This window comes from Gouania willdenowi, chromosome 10, assembly GCF_900634775.1.
Source record: "Gouania willdenowi chromosome 10, fGouWil2.1, whole genome shotgun sequence".
In the NCBI taxonomy this organism is placed as follows: domain Eukaryota; kingdom Metazoa; phylum Chordata; class Actinopteri; order Blenniiformes; family Gobiesocidae; genus Gouania; species Gouania willdenowi.
Genome location: NC_041053.1, coordinates 10138859 through 10161110, shown reverse-complemented (window position 1 = coordinate 10161110; position 22252 = coordinate 10138859). Strand labels below are relative to the sequence as shown.

General features: G+C 38.4%; 1 protein-coding gene across 1 annotated transcript in view; it reads left to right on the top strand.

Annotated features, from left to right (window-relative positions):
* f8 (coagulation factor VIII, procoagulant component) overlaps positions 1 to 21799 on the top strand; it is a 48553-nt gene extending 26754 nt beyond the window's left edge. The window contains exons 15-27 of the mRNA XM_028459182.1: positions 98 to 240; positions 780 to 945; positions 2092 to 2331; positions 3377 to 3605; positions 3691 to 3873; positions 4096 to 4212; positions 7097 to 7168; positions 9479 to 9564; positions 10029 to 10184; positions 11340 to 11484; positions 11570 to 11718; positions 18407 to 18589; positions 18719 to 21799. Coding sequence (XP_028314983.1) covers positions 98 to 240; positions 780 to 945; positions 2092 to 2331; positions 3377 to 3605; positions 3691 to 3873; positions 4096 to 4212; positions 7097 to 7168; positions 9479 to 9564; positions 10029 to 10184; positions 11340 to 11484; positions 11570 to 11718; positions 18407 to 18589; positions 18719 to 18883 — 2034 coding nt within the window. The 3' untranslated portion in view covers positions 18884 to 21799. The remainder of the gene's footprint in view (positions 1 to 97; positions 241 to 779; positions 946 to 2091; positions 2332 to 3376; positions 3606 to 3690; positions 3874 to 4095; positions 4213 to 7096; positions 7169 to 9478; positions 9565 to 10028; positions 10185 to 11339; positions 11485 to 11569; positions 11719 to 18406; positions 18590 to 18718) is intronic.
* Positions 21800 to 22252: the final 453 nt, after the last annotated feature.

Sequence of the window (22252 nt, the reverse complement as noted above, 5' to 3'; positions counted from 1 at the left end):
AGAAACCCTGTTACTTATAGACCAACAAGAATAATCCTGTGTGTTCTTTATAACACCATCAGCTGCAGCCTGACAGTGATGTTGATGTTGTTTTCAGGTAAACAGCAGCTCAGATACATACGGGTCAGATTACTTTAACATGCGCTCTGGAGAGGTCAGACCTCGTCACTACTACATTGCAGCAGAGGAGATCTCCTGGGACTACGGCATCCGCACGCCACATCAGCTTTTCAAACCCAAGTAGGAACACAGCTGTGTACTCACTTCACTTCAGTCTAGTTTCACTAGTTTTACATATTTCAAAGATAAAAACAAATTTGGCAATTTTTGGAGGGAAAATGATTACTTTCTTTGTCGCCGTGATGCAAATACATTACTTTACAGTGTTGTTTGAACCATAAACAACTAAACATTAACAAGGATATGCATTACTATTTGAAGAATAAGTTTTTTTTTCACATTTTGACACAAAAAAAAGTTATGTTTAGACTGAAAACAAAAGATAATCATGGTACTACATTAAGTTTATTTTATGTTTTATCTTTAAAGGGTACTTGTACTTTAAATGGACTACAAGGACTTCAAACATCCAGTATCATTTTGATTTATTATGATTTTTTTCATAACTTCAGGTAATTGTAATGAAATTATTTGAGTTCCCAGGAGAATGTTTCAAACAGAGGTTGTAATCTTTAAGGCGATACAGCACACGTATCCTGTGACATGTTTTGTGGCCCAAAACAAGTCAACATTTGTACGGATTGTTGTTCATCTTGTAGAGAAATGCGACGAGGGATGAGGAAGTTCCTACATGAGTATAAGAAGGTGGCGTTCCGAGCTTACAAGGATAAAGACTTCCTGCACCCAGTGGGCCGAGGAGAGCTCCAGGAGCACCTGGGAATCCTGGGACCTGTCATCAGAACTGAGATCAATGACCTCCTCACTGTGAGTGCTGCAGTACAACACCAGTTTGATTCCTAAAGGGCTGGGCATCTGATCTTTCCAGTCCATAATCAGGTTTCCAGTAAGTTACTAGTGGGCCATGTCATGGGATTTTCTACATCAGCAACTGGGGGTTCAATAACTGCACCCATCAGTGTTTGACATTAGAGGTTACTGTGCTCTAACATCACATGGTGATTTGTGAGTTTAAAGCAGTTTTTAAATTTAAAGAAGTCACAAGCACACTTTAGTTATCTTCTCTTAGCATTGCTAGTTTGCCAGCCAGGATTTTTTTCACTTAACTTTACATGCAAGTAATTGTGGCCAATTGTTCCATTTTTTCCATTTCAAGACGTTCCGGTCAGATGTCTGAGGTTGTCTTTTAAGCTGAAATAAAAAGGGAAAAACTTTGTATTTCCCATTGCACATTACATCAAGAAACAATAAAATTAAAGGTTAAATCAACAGTTGTTGAACATTTAAACCTACTGTATTTACTGCACATTCCACCAAATTCTAATGAAATAAAAATACTAACTTATATTTCTGACTTTGTCTGTGGCAGCTTGACGCCGTACTTCCAAACAGCTTGGACATGCCCTCTCTCACGCTCCATTTGTGTGTATGTTGTGTGTACCAATGATGTCACGCCGCCTACGTCATTGGCTTGAGACTACGGTGTTTGACTGACTGGGTTGTAATGCGCAATGAAACATGCCCAACAAACAGTAGCGAGACGGTTTCATTTAGTAACGTAGCCTTCTTACTGATAAACGATTGTTTTTTAAATTATAATCCCTTACTTTACTCATTAATTGGGAAATTACAGTAACGCGTTACTGCCCATCACTGGTTGGGGTAGAGAAATTAAGAAAGAAAAAAAGAAGTAGTGTTGTTCTTGTCTTTTTTCTATCTTGTGCTTGCACTGCACTCTATGCTGTAAGAATCTTAGTGTGGGTTGTAATAACAGTGAGGTGTTTACATCTGTTACAAACTAAAGACTAGGCTTCCAGGATGTGCCAGGAAGCAACAAATGCCCAATGCAGAGCCCCACAGTGTAAATGAAGCTTAGTAAAGAGTAGAACTACAATTAGCTAGATTGGCTGTTGTGATCCATGACTGAGCTATTTCTCTGTGTTGTTACCCCAGGTGATCTTTAAGAACAACGCCTTCAGGCCTTACTCCTTTCACCTACAAGGAGTGTATGACCGCAGTCAGGGGGCTGGCTTCACCCAAACCAGCTCCACCTCTGCCCCCCCTGGGGTTCCTGGAGAGCCCGTACCACCTGGAGAGGCCCGCACTTATAACTGGAGAGTAACCAAGAAGCAAGGACCCAAAGAAAACGAATTTGACTGCAAGACTGGTGCTTACTATTCCACCGTGGACAAGGTCTGCACAGTACAGAAGTCACATTTCCTAGATATTTTTTGTCAAAAATCCGTGTACTGTTTGTTTTCATTTTAAAAACCAATTAAAAATAACAAATAACCAAACAGAAATACAGAAACATCAAAAACCAGGTAAGTAGCATTTTCCTGTTTTAAAATTAAAACAATAATGATGAAATGTTGTGTTTGTGAGATATTTGGATATTTACGAGGAAATTAGAGCGAGACCTTAAGCACGTCACATTCTATCAGAGCGAACAGAACCAGAACTGAAGTCCACTGCAACTGGTTTCCCTCCACAGGTCCTGGACCAGGTATCCTCACACAATAGGACTGTTTAGGATTTCTGGTTTTCTGGTCCTGCTTATGTTTTCATGCAGTCTGTGGATGTTTCAGTTTTGTTTTGTGGTGTTACGGTCCAAATAGTATCCAAATAAACTAGTGACTAACTATCGACTGTGAGGCTGGTGTGTGCAAAAACAATTACAGTTATTTTTTCTGGATGTTTTAATATCACGAGTCACTTACGGCAGCCGTCAACACGCATGGAAGTTTAGAACAAGAAACGAGGAGCACCAGTAGAATTATTCCACCACCTCTGGTTCCTTTAATCACATATGTGCATGGTTTTTATAACATTCATTAAAAAAATAATATACGTATCAATAACATTTCAATTCACCAATCATCAGTAATGTGACTTATGCGTTGCTCCTTTTTTTGTTAGGGAGTAAAAGTCCACCCCTGTCTGTGTGTCCCCTTAAATATCCAAATATCACATTATAAAATCAAGATTTAATTTTAAAACAGAAAAACGCTGCTTATCTGTTTTTTTTTTCTTTCTGTATTTCTGTTTTTGTTTTAAGTCAGTAAAACAAAACAACCACGCCGTGCATTTGTTACTTGGATTTGGTTTTAAAACAAAATAACCAAAGAACAAACAGTACATGGATGTCAAAGGTTACATTATCCATATATTTGTCATGTTTATTCACTGAAGATATAGTCGCAAGAAAATATTCTGTTATTTTTGTTCTGTTTTCTAGGAGAGGGACCTTCACTCTGGACTGATCGGCCCTCTGGTGATCTGTAAGTCTGGTACGCTGCACTCCCAGCTGAACACACAGCAGGGCATCAAGGACTTTCCCCTGCTGTTCCACACCTTTGATGAGACTAAAAGCTGGTACATGGAGGAGAACCTGCAGCGACACTGTGCTCCACCCTGTCAGGTCAACACAGAGGACCCCTGGTACCACACCAGTAATACATTTGCAGGTGAAGAGACACTTTTAGAATGTTTATTTTTATTGTATTTTTATAATGAAACTGCCTCAAAAGTAACACCAGTCATTTTATTCAGCCATAAATGGTTATGTCGCCGAGACGCTTCCTGGTTTATTGGTGGCTCAGTACGAGCCAATCAGATGGCACCTCCTTAATGTTGGAGGGGACAAGGAGTATCACGCTGTTCACTTCCATGGTTTACCTTTCACTGTTCACACTAAAGAGGAGCATCGTCTGGGTGTCTTTAACCTCTTTCCAGGTAAAATCACTGAATAAAATAAAACTATTTTCTCACAGCACATTTCTTCATTTTTCTTAAATGTAACAGAATAAAATCTAATAAATGGTCAGATCATTGGACATTTTAAATATAAAAATGTTCCTGTGTTTAAAAAGTAGATGAAAGACAATGATTAGCTCTGTAGTTTTGTCTGAGCTTTGTTTGTCTTACCATGTTTTTATGTGACTCACCTTCTCACAGGTATCTTTGGCACGGTGGAGATGCGACCTCCCACAGTGGGCACGTGGCTGGTAGAGTGCACCATTGGCGATTACCAGCTGGCTGGCATGAGGGCAAAACTATTGGTCTATAATCCACGTATGTTTCCTTTTCATGCATCTTAACAGAGAAATAAGAAGATGTGTTTATGCTATTTTTTAGACCCTCATTTAGCTGCTGAATAGTATGCAGTGCTTGTTTGGTTGGTCGTTTCTTGGCTCTGCTCATATAGGGCTTTATTCTCCCGTCTGGACTTAAGTGATTTTTTTTGCACGCCTGCAGTTACGCGCTTCTCTCCTAGATGTATTCTCCTGTCCAGGCTGCTGACACGCCCACCACGCGTAAGGTAGACCAAAAGCGCGTATGTGTAAATGAAGGCGGACTGAAGGAAAGGAGGCGGTGATGTCATTTATTTTTGGGCTGTCTAGAAATCACGGAACATGGAGTTTTCCCAACGCATGTAAATGTCATTGAAATCTGTGAAAATGATAAAGTTCACTTTTAATTTGAAACTCCTTAATTGATAAACAATATAACAAGTTGATTTGATCAGATCATTAATCAGATTATTGCAGTGTGACTAAGTCACAGTTAAAATCTCTTTCCTTGATCATCATCACCTTCATCATCACCGTCATCATCATCATCGTCATCATCATCACCGTCATCATCACCCTCATCATCATCATCATCATCATCACTGTAAAGCGTGACTGAGTTAGATGAGCTGGAGATATGAGGAAATAACGCGGCCGCAGAGCGTCCTGCTTTAATACAGAGGATGTTTGCAGTGAAACAGAATTAGTGGCTTCCATAATACACAGTTTTAAATATAAATTGTTTAAAATGACCTGAGCTGAGCCTCATTAAAATATGTGTGGGAACAGTTTGTGTTCCATCCTCATCTGCATATGACAGCTTGTTTCACTCTGTAGTGGATCAAAGTGTGACTTTACGTTGGACATAATATGAACTCAGCAACCGCTGAGTGATCACAGCTGCTGCTGCGTGACGCAGGAGTCCGTGTGGCTTCAAATGTAACCAAGTGCATATTTCTAGTGCAATAAAATGTTTCACCTTATCGAGGTGCTGCAGGGTTAGAAGCGCGTTAGAGGAAAAGGACTTACGCACACGGAGAGGGTGTCAGCGACTGACTTAAGTACAGGAGAGAATAGCACACAGCCAAAAACAGCACCACTGCGCGGCTTTTTGGACTTACGCACAGAGCCCTTAATGGGTTTGCATCTTGCTTGGTTACTTGATTGGTGACTTGCTTATATGGCTCTGGTTGGTTGATTGGTTGCTTGGTTACTTGAATGCTTTTATTTGTTGCTTGCTTATTTAGCTCTGGTTGGTTGGTTTGTTGCCTAGTTACTTGCGTGATTGCTTGGCTGGTTGCTTGCTGTTTTGGCTTTTGTTAGTTGGTTGAATACTTTCTTTATTGCTTGCTTATATGGCTGTGGTTGGTTGATTGGTTGGTTGGTTGCTTGGTTACTTGCTTGACTACTTGGTTGATTGGTTGGTTGGTTACTTGGTTACTTGCTTGACTACTTGGTTGATTGGTTGGTTGGTTACTTGGTTACTTGCTTGACTACTTGGTTGATTGGTTGGTTGGTTACTTGGTTACTTGCTTGACTACTTGGTTGATTGGTTGGTTGGTTACTTGGTTACTTGCTTGACTACTTGGTTGATTGGTTGGTTGGTTACTTGGTTACTTGCTTGACTACTTGGTTGATTGGTTGGTTGGTTACATGGTTACTTGCTTGACTACTTGATTGGTTGGTTGGTTACATGATTGCTTGACTAGTTGCTCAATTGGTTGATTGCTGTTTTGGCTTTGGTTGGTTGGTTACTTTAATGCTTTATTTACTGCTTGCTTATATGGCTCTGGTTGGTTGGTTTGTTGCTTAGTGACTTGCTTGATTACTTGGTTGCTTGTTTCTTTGCTTGCAGATTTGGTTTTGGTTGGTTGCTCACACTGTCATCATAACATTGGTCACCCTGACATTGGCAGAATAAAGTATGTAACATATAGACTGTGACTGTGTGGTTATAATAACAATGGGTCTGTGGTTCTGGATGGGTCGCATCTGCCTCACAGCAAGAAGGTTCTGGGTTCAAGTCCTGGGGTGGACACTTTCTGTGTGGCCTTTGCATGTTCTCCCCATGCTGCGTCGGTTTCCTCCGAGTACTCCAGCTTCCTCCCACAATCCAAAATTATGACTGTAAGGTTGAATGGAGTCACTAAATTGCCTGCAATACACTACCGCTTTGTCCAGCGTGTACCCCCGCCCAGCGTGAGCCCAGGGTTGCGGTAGACCCCCACTACCCTGAATAACAGGAACAAGCAGGTCTAAAAATTGATTGATAGATGGATGGTTGTGGCTGACTCAGAGTTGTGAATTAATGCTGAGTCACCACAAATAATTGGATTACAGGTTGTCTAAACCTCCCTCCTTTGGTGTAAACGTCAATTACATTTCCTGTTAGTATTACATCTGAAATTCATAATAAATCCTTTCTATTTAAAGAACTACTTGTCTTTCGCATCTCCACCAAGGTAGCTTCACAAAATCAGCTCATTCACCCATTCACACTCACACAACAATGTGACAGAGCTGCCATGCAATGCGCTAGTCATGACCATTGGGAACAGCTTAGTGTTCGAACTGGGCACTGGGATCAAACCTCCAACATCTCCATCAGATGACAACCCCTCTAGCACCTGAGCAATGGTTGCCCATATTATGACAATATTGTTCTCAAAATTGACCCTCCGGCTCCCTCTGTAAAGATTTTCTAGAGACGCCATAGGTTAGTCAGTCGGTCAGTTCGGGGTGGTTAAATGGATTGGTGAATTGGTTACATTGTGTTTACCTAACACTGTGAGGTTAAATGAATGTGTTTGAAAACTTAATGTACCGCTGCATGTGTCCCTGTTATTGTGATTCAAGATATGACAATGTGTGTTGTCATTATGCAGGATGTGCTGTCCCATTGGGAATGAAATCTGGGAGAATTGATGATTCCCAGATCACGGCGTCGGATTATGTGGGTAAGTAAACTGGGAGGGGCTTATTTATTATATTTATTTATTTATTTGATTGGGACAGTGCATGTTAATGGACATACATGAATAGCAAATACATGAATGTAAACAGATTGTAGCCAGTGGCTAATCTGTTGTCCCAAATGGGGCCGGGGTCACAAAGGGCTGGGTTACAAGGGGCTATATACAAAATAGGACAGTAAACCATACACAAATACCAAAAGTTCATAATGAAACACATGAAGTTAATTCATTTCATACATACAAAAAAACACATTCACGAACCAGACACTACTCACTATATTGGTCTCCTCATTATTGCACACACCCCACTATTGCACTCAACCCAGTGTTGCTATGAATGAGAACAGGTTTGATTTGACCATGAGCGTTAAAAGTGCTGAATGTTGGGCATTCTCTCAGTGTTATCGTTAGAATATTTCACAGGTTTCCGCCTTAGACAGATAGTACAGTTTGGCCAAAGGTAGTACGTCTATGAGGTATCACCAGGTCCCCTCTGGTGGTGGCTCGTGTTGACCTTTCAGAATGTTCTTTACGTTTAACTCATTCAGTACCAGCCATTTTCAGATTTTCTACCCCCTCAGTGCCAGCCGTTTTTGAGCATTTTGACTGATTTTAAAGACCCACAGAATATTTTTCACTGTCTATCTAAAATCTGACACCAGATTCTGAAAGATTGAAGCCTCTACTTTCATCAAAAAAAAGAATTTATTTCTGGCTTGTTTCGTTCTTTTGTAATCAGCCGTTGAATAGAGCAAGTTTTACACAAATCTTTAGTTTCAGAGCAAAAAGTTGAGAAAAAAGCCTTTTGTAAAAAAAAACCCTGTCAGTGACTTTAAAGCTATTTTTTTTGCTTTAGTGACAACTCTAGCATTGATGGCAAAATTATTATTATTTTGCTATCTGGGTCAGAGTTGAATGGATTTCTTACTGTATTTTGGCGTTCCTCAGGTTTCTCTCCCGTCAGTCTGCACACTCGCAACTTCCTCTTTCTCCCGGACATGCAGAGTCACTGCGTTCCCCGTTTTTTTTTAATTTTTTTTATCGTTTCATCTCACCATCGCCGCACAATCCATGAGTTCCACACATGCTCTGGAGCTGAACATTGTTTACGGAAGCTCTGCACAGTGTACAACCGCCACCACCCCCCCGCACACACCGCCGCATGTATGTGAGGCGCTCGTCTCAGCGACCTGAAGCTGCCGTGCTGCGATACATCATGGACCACTACTTGGTTAAAACCAGACAACCATCCAACAAAGTGAACCAAATCAAGTTCCTCCGTCAGATCCACCCAAAGTTCCACAAACACGGGGACAGAGATGAACCTGTAGCAACGATTATGAACTGGAAACTCAACTAAAGCTAAAGCTTGAGATTATTACACATAAATATACTGAATCATTTAATCATCATCTTGATCTGGTTTAATTATAGGAAATCAGAGAGTTATTTATTAACCATAACTTTATGTAACTCATTGTCGGATATGAAATAAACAAGATTCATCAGCAGTAAAAACACTATTGGAGTTATTTGTGCTTTTCATGTGCATTTTTTTATATATAATTTGATTTCAAGTGAGGAAATAAATGAATTACATACATTAACACTAATAGGGACCCACTTGCACAAATATATTCCATAAGTATCAGCTCATGAACTCTTTGACTCAGCAGTTATTGTAGCCTTTTTAAATGTGTCTAGTGTTGATGTATTCACATTTATTTGTGTTTGTAAAGAACCTGTTTACACTAAGTTGTGATTTTTTTTATTTATTTTTTTATCTTATAGTTTTTATTTATCGTGATTTTTATCGTTATCGCGATAAATACCAGAAATTATCGGGATAATTTTTTTTTGTCAAAATCGGCCATTCCTAGTGTGTCACTAATTTTTAGTTTTATATCAACATTATTCCACAAATTAACCCCTAGAACAGACAGACATATTTGTTTAATTTCTATATTGGCTTTTGGTGAAATGAACATAATTTGATCAGTTAGGCTGTATTTGCTGCTCTGTAGATAAAAGTATTGAACACCTTCTGGTAGAGAATTTATTTTATCTTTGAACGTTATCTGTGTTATTTTATAATAAACAATATCCTTACATTTTATAAGTTTTGATTTAACAAATAATGGATGTGTGTGGTCATAATATCCTGCTTTTTTATCATATATATATATATGTATGGGTTTTTTTTTTGCAATAAAACAATATGATTAAAATCATTCAGCTTGAGATGGTTGATAACTGTTGGTTTGTTTTTTTTCCATGTCTATGTGGGTCCAGATCACTGGGAGCCAAGACTGGCCAGATTGGATCAGTCTGGTTATATCAATGCGTGGATGGGCAAAAACAAGAATTCGTGGTTACAGGTGAGCAATTATTGATTAAGACTATTTACACAAAGTTTTACCCCATTATCCTGATCAGAAGAATTTATTATCATACCAATGATTTGTATTATTATCTAATATAGTGCTGAAATGAATGTTGAAAAGTTTGTGTTTGTCAGAATGAGTATAGATCTAAAACAATGTTCAAACATAAATCAGTTTAATAAATTATTTCACTAATCACCAGTTGTTTTTTGTTGTTATTTTCATGGTTAGCGATGGACTATTTGTGAATATTAAGATTGTTTATTTCATGATATATGGTAATTCATAAAAAAGCTAAATGGGTAGTGATTAAAGGGGTAGGATTAAAACTTCTTCCTACTATAAGTCTATTTCTGCTGTTGTAATTCATTTTTATTTTTTTTATTTTCTTTTATCATTTCACGTGTTCGAAACAAAGACATCAATCAATAAATAAACAAACATGTGTTTTGGATCAGATTGATCTGCAGAAGCCTGCCTTGCTCCACGGTGTGCTGACTCAGGGCGTTAGGGCAAAGCTGAGGGATCACTACATCACATTCTTCACCGTCTCCTACAGCCTCAACCAGGAGACCTGGACCAGCTACAGAGGAAACAGCTCTAGGAAGATCTACGTAAGTCCCCCTGCTTCTCCATTGAAATTACAACACCATATCTTAGTGTTTCTCAAATGGGGGTACGGGGGAATTGAGAGAGAGAGAGAAACAGGAAAATTAACAAATGAAAGCATTAAAAATATTAGTATTATATTAATGTTTATTTTAGTTAAAAATCATAATCAGACTAAATATTACTAGCAAAGCACAAGAAGACAATAAAAACACGCAAAATAAGAGATAAATATACTGAATAATGACAAGAACAATTACAAAATACACAAAATGAGAGCAAAAACACACACACTAAGAGAGAAAAATACACAAGATCACTACAAAATACACAAAAATAACGGAGAAACGTACAAAACGACATAAGAAACAAACAAACAACACCAAAAGATAAACTGAATATTAAAAAGAACAGACAAAATACACAAAATAACACCAAAAACACACAAAATTCCTAATGTATTTAGATGTACAATTATATTTACTGGGTATTATCCCAAAAAATGTCGGAATAAAGATAAGAAAAATTATTAAAATGATAATTACAATAGCACGTGTTGAATATGGAAAAAGTAACCCCAAGAACAAAATGAAAGAATTTGAGCACCTGTGGCTACCCTCAATGCTAGAGACAATGGAAATCTAACCACCCCAAAAATTTGTGCATTTTTGTTCTAATTCTGTGTGCGTTTTGAGAATTTTTGTAGCCTATTTTATTTTAATGTTTAAAATTCAACCTCTGCTGTTACTATGGGATGCAGTGTACAACATATTGTGTTGTACATTTTAATAAATGTGCCTGCAAATTGAAATTGTAATCTTATAATTAAACATGGTAGCACTTAGTTAAATGTTACATTCAATAGCTGATGCATCGTTATTTAAAAAAATTGCAAATTGTGCGTCAAAGGCACTTATACCATTGTACGATGCTATAATAGATAAGTTATGGACACAACTTGTGCCACGTTTTTGCTTCCACCACTGTCACACTGTGCTCTAATGGCCTTGAATAGATCTTAGCTGTTCAAAACTAAGTGATGGATATTTGGTAAAATCATTGTGAATAAGTGTGGGAACCCTGAAAGCTGGGCTATTGAGTATCCAAAATGACTCTCTTTGTAGGAGTTTTTTTTTACTCTGTCTCCACCCTGTTTATAGATTTTTCACGGAAACATGGACAGCTCAAAGGTGAAAGCAAACAGCTTCTCTCCGCCCTTTATGGCTCGCTACGTCAGGATTCATCCGTTCCGCTTCATGCAGAGACCCGCTCTGCGTTTGGAGCTGCTGGGCTGTGATCTGAACAGTAGGTTTGGATTGGAGTGACAGAACTGATGTAGCATGTAGAAATTCTGGGAACGACCCTCCTGAGTGTGTCTGTGTGTCTCCAGGTTGTTCTCTCCCTCTGGGGGTCCAGAGGAGGCAGATTCCTGATAGCAACATCACTGCCTCCTCATATTATTCCTCACTGCTAAGAACCTGGAGCCCTGCCCTCGCCCGGCTCCATCAGCAGGGCAGAGCCAACGCCTGGAGGCCAAAGGTCAGCTACACCACAGAGACAGGGCTCTATGCACTAGTAGTAAGGTGCACGTTAAATAGTAGTACTATTGCTGTATTTTTAGTCATTATTTATGACTGTAGCTCGCAGACCACGTGTCAAACTCAAGGCCCTGGGGCCAAATCCAGCCCTTTGGAGCATCCATTTTGGCCCGCAGGAGAAAGTAAAAATGACAGAGAAAACATGAATCATTGTTTAAATGAAACTTAACATTATTTGCAGGGGCTGCCTCACAGTTTTCCCAGTGCTTATATCACATGATTGCAGTCCTTTCTAATAATAAACAGTTGAGAAAACTCAAATTTCTTAGAAAATCCTTCAATTTTCCTCAAATCATGACATAATATTTCCCGTAATTTATTGGGTCACAAAATGTAGGAAATTTAAAGTAAAAATCCTGTGTGTTACAGATATCTGTTACTTATTGCTTGGATATTGGCAGTTTCTTACATATTGTGTATTTTATTAATACATTATTGTTGAAATTATTTGTTTTCCTGCATAAAATCTGGCCCACTTGAGATCAAACTGCTCCATATTTGGCCCTTGAACTAAATGAGTTTGACCATCACTGTAGACAGATACACAGTAAAGCTGTGTTACGCGTTCAGCCTCGTTGCTCATTCTCTCAATGAACCACACGTTTCTTGTTTGAGTGGTTTTTATTCTGAGCTTAGTTCTGGCATTCCCATCAGAACATAACTGCAACACAGTTTTTCTCTCCCTCTCCTGCTCAAACGGAACCGGAAACACTCACAAACAAAAGGAAGTAAAAACACACTCAGCAGGATCTAGAAGCACGTTCCTTGCCTATCAAAATAAAGTGCAAAAAGAAACATTTAACATCACACAGACGAGACTGATTTAGAACATACTCCAAAAAGCTGTCTTTATATCTGATGTTAAGCCACTCAAGCAAGATAAATGATGAAAAATATAAGAACAAAATAAGATAAAAAACTTTCATTTTTTTAATTTTTTTATTTTGATTCACCAATGTTTTCTTATCTAATGAATTATCTTGGGTAAGAGAAAATTCTAAGAGTGATCAAACCTCACTGTCTGTTAAAAGAAAAAAAACCTAAATAATACAGTCAAACTTTTTAAAGTGATAAAAAAAAAATACTTGGTCAAGCATAGCGGGCGACCATTGCTCAGGTGGTAGAGGGGTCGTCTTCTGATCCAGAGGTTGGGGGTTTGATCCCAGTCTTTGTGTGGAAGTGTCCTTTGGTAAGACACGGACACCTAAGTTGTTCCCAATGGTTGATTAGCTTTGTCCCATTGGTGTGTGAGTGTGAATGAGCTGATGTTATGAAACACCTTGGGTCTACCTCTGTGGTTTTAAAGCGCTATATAAATCATGTCCAAACAGTGTATTTCCTGCTTCTGGATGTGTTAGCAAACCAAACCAGACTTTAAAGGGTACCTGTAGTGACAATGTATATCACAAAAAACCTGTTTAATGTATTACCAATAAACAAAATATGTGCACATCTTTATAAAGAAAACACATTAAAAGGACTTTTTAGAACGATTTTATACCGATGGGCATTAACTATGGTGAGCCGCCATTTTGCACAGGATATGACACACGTTCGTTGATTCCTGTATGCTGTTGCTAGGCAACGAGGCCTACATTTTCTGAACAATGGAAGAGTGTAAAGCTAATGATTGCTACAACAACAAGAGAAAAAAATCCACAGAAACAAGTCTTAATGCAGCTTGCAAATGTACTTGTTTCTGCTTACATGGGTGGGTGTCATGGCACTAACCGCACCCCCACCAGATTGTTGCCTCTTACTTTCTTGTGACTACATTTTGAGCTGTTACCTTTTCTTTTCTTGCTGTCGGCGTCGTCAAGTGAAGACGAACACAAGTGCGTTATGGTGGCTCTCCATAGTTGATGCCTGACGGTATGAAATCGTAAAAAAGTCCTTTTACTATTTTGTTTATTGGTAATAATTAAAGGATACCTGTAGTGAAAATGTTTATAACAAAAAATGGTTTAAAGACCATGTAAAGCAAATTCAGCCATTTTCTTCTAAACACATTAAATAGGTCATAAATGTATTCCTTAAAACATGTACAAAGCCATTCAACCATTTCTAATTTAATTATGGAGCTAGGCTTCACACACTGTGTTTCAAATGTATGTGTTCAGGATTTAATGGGCGGGTCACAAATCATAGCCGCGTTATGAAACGGAGCCATCATTAGCATAAACCTGGGCGCAACTCAGCCCCTAGCCAAAAACAAACCACATATTCGGACTCGGGGGAATAAAACGCGTCCGCTGGTGCTACATTTTTAATGTAATGAGCACTTTTTTTGCACTGCGATTGTGTGTTTTGGCTCTAGCGGGCGTAGTTCTGACTATCCCTGAGGGATGCACATGTTTGGCCTGGGGCGGAGCAGACCTTTCCGCTGACACCTTTTTTGGCCCAATCTGAGCACTTTTGGAAAACTAATGGGAGAAGCACTATCGATGCTGGAGTCGTTTTCACACTGCTCTCTCCCATAGACAGTACACGCAGGCAGCACTAACTGACACGCCCCCAGCGTCTCAGAGCAGAGAGAAGTGTTTGTTTTTCCATGATTTTTCCATAATTGTATATACTTAGCAATTTTTTTGGTCTTTGAAATGTGGCCCAGTGGTCAATGACATGTTTCTGTGGTGTGACAAACTCATTAAACAAAATGATTTCTGCTTTACTTGGACTTTAAGAAGAGATCACATGTTTAGAGATCACATAGATCTACTGAGACATGTTTTCTGAACCGTTTTAGATCGACAGTACCACCGCTTCTATTATTTCCCAAATCCTTCCATCTGCACTTGGCTTAAGCAAGATGCTTTTTTTGTTTCCATCTTTATGTGAAACTATTTGCATATGCTGTTAATTATCTCTATCTCTGCTTTGTTCTTATTTATCACTCTTATTTATTGTGCCCTCAAAAACCAGCAGCTCTTCTCTGCCAGTGACTCATGTTTCCTTTATCCCAGGTGCTAACTAACATTTGGGAGGAAAAACAAGGCTTATCCTTATTGGAGGCAATCTCAAATGCATGTTTCTTCAAAATATGGCAACATGAAAAAAGTAATACCACCGGTTCTCCAATGAATATGATGCCAACAAGCAATTCTTAAAACAAAGAAGTAACTGAGCACACCACACACTATCTCTCATACTACTTTTATGCTGTAGCATCTCCATTCCTCCTTTCTAGTTTGTAGTTGTCTCACCCTGCAGCACTGATGGGGTTGAGATTAAAGATTAAACCAAATGTGTTTCAGTTTCACTACAAAACGATTCAAAATTATCGTAAATATGAAAGTTTTTTGTATTACAAGGACAAAGAATCATTGAACATGAATTGTTTTCCTGTTATTACCCCTCCTTTAAAACATTTGACGGTCAAAGTCTTTAACAGATATTATGTAATACAAACACAAACACACACACACACACAGAGCCAGGAGTATTTTTCCAGTGCCTCACTCTGTAGTTATGCAGTTTGACTTAGATTCTGTTTGCTGAAGCAGTAACTTCTAAGATCTTTTTTTTTTGCTTTTCTGATCAAAGCTGGGAATGTTGGAGTCCATCCCTACAGTCTGTTTTTAACCTTCACCAAACCAAAGAAGCATGTTGGAGGATCTGTAAAAAACATCTACATCTACTCAAGGAGAATGAGTACACTCCTCAAATGAAGACTTTTCTGTGTTTCTGATTGTTAAAAGATAAAAACAGTAGAGAACACAGATTTATTCTGTCTAAATGTTTAATACTTGCTTGTACATATGTGTATTTTTCTATTTTATTTATAAATTCATATAAGGGCTTAATGAGGGACTTGGGTACGTAATTTCATTTAGTGTTTCCCAACATTCCTTCCTTCCTCCTACCTTTTAGTTCATGCTATGCATTGTTTATTTGAGTGTGCAGGCTCGTCTACACTGATTCTGGTCCAACTTTAACCTTGGATTTAATAAAGGATAACCGAAGTGAAAATTCTTCGCCTTCACCTAACCAAACATTCGCTCTACGAGAGCCCCTTTCCTACGAAGCAGGATATAAATATGTTAACTTAAGCCAAGTGATTGCAGCGTGTGACCAATCACAATCATGGAGAAACTGTGTAGAGCAAGGGTGTCAAACTCATCTTAGTTCAGGGGCCAAATATAGAGCAGTTTAATCTCAAGTGGGCCACAGATTTTAGTAATTTCAACATCATTGTACCCTACTTTGCACTTCTACATATACATAAAATATAAAATATGTAGGGGGGGGGAGAGGTCAGTCTGCCGGAGGTGAAAATTAGATGTGTGTGTGTGTGTATGTGATGTCTGGGGTAGGTTTGGACGTGCTCTGGCCTTGGAGATTAAACTGAGGCCAACTGACATTCCTTTAGAGAAGCTGTATTATGGGAGTATGGGCCCACTGACTTTGCAGGAAGAGTGAAAAGACATCAGACCGGCGTGGAAAGTTACAAATTGGGGTATTAAGTTGAATGAGATCAAAAAGCAAATATATGAGTATACATAATTAATCAATTTTGCCACCACAGTCACAATTACACAATAATTCATGTTTTCACTGTAATTTTTACTTCCACCTGCAGGCCGAATTAGATGCTCCAAAGGGCCAGATTTGGCCCCCAGGCCATGAGTTTGACACTGCAAATTTACGTCACAATTGAGGAGTAATTCTTTAGAAATATGAAGAATTAAGATCCATTATTCAGACCAAAAACCACACTGAGCAGGAAGGAAGCAACACAGGCAGGAAGTTGCTGACACTGTTAATTCATAAAAGCGAGAGATTGTATAATATTAATCCATGGGATGATAAACGAACAGCGCTCTGATCAGTTTCACTTTATTACATCACATCCTCCTCAATTTATCACACACACTGGGATGAGAGCACATTGTTTGACTATAATATGTTCCTCACTATAGCGTATGTATCTATGAATGAATTAACTAATTAATTAATGAGTTAATCCATCTGCGCATATACACAGGCTTCATCAGCTGATTGTAGATCAGTCCATCAGATGTAAATTTATACATTTCCTAAAGTATGTCATGGGTAAGTGAAAGGATTGCATTTATCCAATAATAATCTTTCTGTCAGATCTGCACCAACCAAGAGATCTGATTGGTCAGCAGGCGGGGCTTTAGCACTCGCTCAGATCTGATCCACTTCATAACCTGGTCTGCGTGCGAATAGTCCCTACTTATCTCCTTACCTATCCACTTTTCCTTAACCCCATGGATTACATTTTGTGTGTGTTTAGACTTTAAAATGTAACGTGTATCTGGCAACACTGCTTGTTGTACTAGTCCTACATTACATTACATTGCTTACGTTAGCGTGATTGTTATGGTTTAATATCGGAGCAGCGCAAAACAAACAATAGGAGCTGAAATTAAGTTGTTAAATTAGTTCGAAAAAAACAAACAATTGTGGAGATATTTGTATTTTTCTTTTACAATTTTAATGTATCAACTAAAATATAAACTATTAAAAAGAAGCATTAATGCATTAATGAAAGGTGTTAGGAGACTTCCTAAAGGAATTACGAAAAAGCCATCACGTAGTTTTGACAATCAGACACACTTCTACTAGGTGAAGGTTAGCGGCGTCTGCCGTGGTGAAAAAACTACAAATTTCTGAAAATGGACGACTAAAAGCACATTTATAACACCTGTGCCTCTAACCGCTGATAAAATATCAAATATCACAAGGTTTGATTGTAAATCAAAGAAATAAAGGTTACCAGGCAACGAGGAACAAAAGTGAAACTAACAGAACGCCACATTGAGAATGGTTGCTCAATCTCGCCTCGCACTCAGAAACCAACATTAATCCAAAATAAGTTTGATTTTATTCAATTTATTTTATTATTTTATTAATCTATGCAAGATATAGGCCTACATAACATTGTAGACATACACATATACAACTGCACAAAGCATTCCTTGGTGAATGAAACATAATGGAGCTAAAAATGTCTCTGATCCCTTTTTCTTGAACCACAGAGTGCTCTGTTTAATGTCAGTTATAATCTGATAATATGTCTTGCTTATTATAACATAGGAGTTTTAGATTATTTAAAGTTGTTCAAGGCCTATTATTGCATTGGTAACTTTCCCTTTTCAGTCATTGTGAGTTTTTGTGAAGGCTCGGATGAGTGGGTCCCTTTAAATGTTGTTGCCACAATGAATTATGGGATAGAATTATCTGTCTTCTTTGGTAAAGGATGCATCAGTCTTTCCTGGGCTTAAGGAGGTTGTAAAGGAAGCATTGAGCTGCCTTTTCTTAGCTTTTAAAGGATTTGAACGCCCCTTATCATGGCTACCACTTAAACACTTCTGGGGGTTAAGGAAAAGTGGATAGGAAAGGAGATAAGTAGGGACTATTCGGACACATCCTTAGTCCCGACCAGGTTTAGATTCAGGTTACACGTGCCCCTGGTTGGGAAGATATACTGTACATGTTCACATGACGAAAAAACCTTAGGTATTTACTGTTAGTAGTTTAGGAAATCAGGTTCCTGTTTCTGTTCTACAGCTGCATGTGTATGTGTGTGTGTCCATTAGTGTGTCCATTAGTGTATGTGTGTGTGTGTGTGTGACTAATTTTCTGTTTCCTCCTTTCCTCAGAATAACAACCCCCATGAATGGCTACAGGTTGACCTGGGGAAAGTTCGCCGCATCACTGGAGTCATCACACAGGGAGCCAAGTCCCTAATGACCAAGATGATGGTGACAGAGTTCTCAGTCACGCTCAGTGATGACGGACACGTTTGGAGCAGCGTGTTGGAGACCAGCTCTCACAGGGAAAAGGTACACATTAGATCTAAAGAGTACTTTTTAACGTCAACCTGCAAACATGCTGTGACTCATTGTGGTTGTGATGCAGCACAGGAACGTGTCAGTGTTTCCTAACGGCTCTGCCATCCTCTCCATCATCAGATCTTCACAGGAAACACAAACCCAGACGAGGAGGACGAAGAAGCGCTCAGCGTTTTTGATCCTCCTCTGTTCGGTCGATACATCCGTATCCATCCTCGGGGTTGGATCAATGACATCGCCCTGCGTCTGGAGGTTCTGGGCTGTGACACACAGCAGAGGCCCTGATCAGAATCCTGCTTATATTTTTCTTTTTCCTTTTCTTCTTTTCTTTTGTTCCTCTTTTCTCTTTTTTTCCTCATTTTTTCTTTTTTCTTTCTTTGTTTTATTTTTCTTCTCTTTTTTCTTTTTTACTTTTTTCTTTCTTTTTTCTCTTTTTTCCCTTTTTTCCTTTATCCTGCTTATGCTGGAAGCTGTTGTATTAACATGGGATCACAACAGTTTCAGATTACTGTATTGGGGTTTGCTGAGTGAATATAACCCTGTGAGGGTTGAATAGTAATAGAACTGACAGACTTATTTGAGGGGGAAAAGTAAATGTGAAGTAAATGTATTATCTCTAACTCTATTTTAAATACCTGCTTATCCTGATCTGAGACACCAGTCTATTGACATGATCACATTTTATTCCAGTGGTGCCCAAACTCAGTAAGAATGACATTAACACTTTGAGTGACATGAGTTCTATTTACATTAGTATTTGGCTTGTAGTTTTTCTGGGCCTCGTCGTAGAGCTTCAGTGTACCACGACATCTTGGACGATGCTATGCTTCATTTGGGGAAGGCTTTTATATTTTTACTCCACCATGACTGTGTCCCAGTGCACAAAGCCAGCAGCATAAAGACATGGTTTGAACCCCATCCAGCACTTTTGGGATGAACTGGAATGAAGATTGTAGGATATTACTTCTTGTCCACAATCAGTGCCTGACCTCATAAATGCCCTACAACTGAGTGGGGTACGCAAATTGTCATAGGGCAGTGGTTCCCAAACTTTTCATAGTCCCGTACCCCTTAAACATTTAACCTGAAACCATGTACCCCCTACTCCTGCACACTTACATAATAATGTAAAGTCATATACAATGTAGCCCTACAGGGAAATGTGTCCCTGAATTTAATCTATGCTGTTTAGGAATAATATATAATAAGATTTTTTTTTTTTTTATGTGTAAGCACACAATAAAACATGTTATTTAGAATTATCATTATTATTTTTATTTGATTAATTAGCCTACTGACACTTTCAGTGAGAAAAATCTCTCATTTTTCATCACCTTGGAACTGTGAAGCACAACTCACTACAACTTTAATGAGAAGGATGAGGTTGAGAGGATGAACAGAACTCTGCAATGTTTGGATGAATTTGAGAGAGTCTGAGTCTTAAGTTGTTCTGTATTTTGTTTTCATGTTTGTCAAAGCTGGAAATCCACTTTCACAGTTCAAGTATGTGGTAACAAAGGGCATCAAAGTCTTGACAGCATGTTTGGTTTTGCGCAACTCATTGTAGTTTTCATCCTTTCGTTTGAGCTTTTTTTAAGAAATAGTTTTTTCTGTCACCACTAGAGGGCAGTCTTACAGAGGCCAATGTGTCATTTGTGGCAATGCATGGAGGCTCCTGACTGCTGCTCTGTTTATATTCTAGTTGTCAAGCTGTTAATTAATTTCTATTCACGTACCTCCTATGATAATTTGCATACCCTACTTTGTAAACCTAGGTCATTGAGGGTACATGAATATAGCATTTTAAAAAGTGCAAATATGACTAGAACTACATTGCTTTGCACCAGGTGCGTCTCTCCCGTAAGGTTTGCAACACCTGCACTTTCATAACTTTCATCCCCCTCACTTTTTACATAGGGATTCATTGTAGAAATCATATTGGTCCAGTTACATTGATTTAATGGTGATCAAGTCAATCACAGCCAGCCATTTGACGAAGCCGCTGTAAACGGTTAATGTGGCAAGAAAAGAGTGAAAAGGGACTAAAATGGGCCAAAGGAGTGGCAAAAAAATTACAAAGAAGAGGAAACAGGTGCTTTGCAAAAGGTAGCTGAAATAAGCAATATGTGACAAACAATAGTGAAAAAGGGCAAAAATGTGGAACAAGAAGAGACAAAATGCAGGAAAAAGGAAACAAGTGTTTTTTATTGGGCAAAAGGTAGCTTATTTGGATGAATAGTGTCAAAAAACTGTTAAAGAATCGACAAAAATTGGATAAAAGTGTCAAAAAGAACTGGCAAAAATGAGGAAAAAGGGTAATTTATTGACAAAAGGTAGCCAGGATCTGAAAATGATTTTTTGGTAAAGGGGCAAAAATGGAACAAAGGAAGTTGCCAAATGGCCAAAGAAAAAGGTAAAAAGGTGTTAAAAAGTTTCCCACTTTTAAGGTTTTCTAGGGGAATAATAATTAAAATTAAGACATAAAGAACCACATGTTGAGTATCACTGACTTAATCACAGCTTTATCATAGTTTTAGGAATAATTTATTAAAGTAAACTGGGAGTTGACGGTTACCCTACCCTTAGAACACCATCACTTTTAAAATGGCTGCTTCACCCCTGCTTTGCACGAGCCACCACGTGTTTGTGTGAAAGTGGATTTTAAGCTTTGACGAACATGAAAACAAAATACAGAACAACAAATACAACCTTGCATGGAGAACGATTTAAGACTCAGACTCTCTCAAATTCAGTCAAACATTGCAGAGTTCTGCATCCTCTTAACTTCTCCCTTCTCATTAAATTTGTGGTGAGTTGTATTTCACAGTTTCTAAAGTCTGAAGTGGCACTGGCATTGTGAAAAGATTGGAAAAACCACTGCTCTGCAATAAGCACAAATTCCCACAGAAACATTACAACATCTTGAAGACAAACATTCCACTGTTACAGCTGCAGAAGGACTAACTCCCTATTAAAGTAGACGTATCGAGAAAAACATTGTCTTTATACTTTGTCCAAATACTTTATTTCATTTAGTGTAAAAATCTGATAGATTTGTCAGTACAGCGTTCTGGTATTTTTTAGTTGATTTCATAAGCTTTTTGAGGTAAACATACAAATGAGCACTTGATAACTTGTAAATTGTTGAAACCCTTTTTTCTTCCAATGTTTGTGTTTAGAAGACTGTTTTAAAGTAGGTTTAATGGGTTGTAATGTGGGAGAAAATGCACAGTTGACCTTGGTTTGCAGTGCATCTCCTTTTGAATGTATGTATATACTGTGTTTGATGTTCAATGCTGGAAAAGGTTGTATTTTCATGCTTATTTTTTTAGCTATAAAAGTAAAAACTAAACCTTGTTTTACTCTCAGCTCTTCAGTTATCTTCTTTCCTTTCTCCGTCACATTCCTGATGTGTTATTGTGCCTTATCCACACGTAGCAGACACTCCTGACCCAATGAAACAATGAAGCCATCGGCTTCAACGTTTTTCTGGGACAAGTTGCAATCTGCATCGCTGTGAAACAGTGTTGGTAGAAATGTGTGGGATACGTGAGCACTAGAGTTGGATCAACATGGCGTGTTTAACATGTGAAGTTGTATCTTTTACTATTGTAGATGCAGCATGAAACGAAACGCGAGTGCAGTGTTTATCAG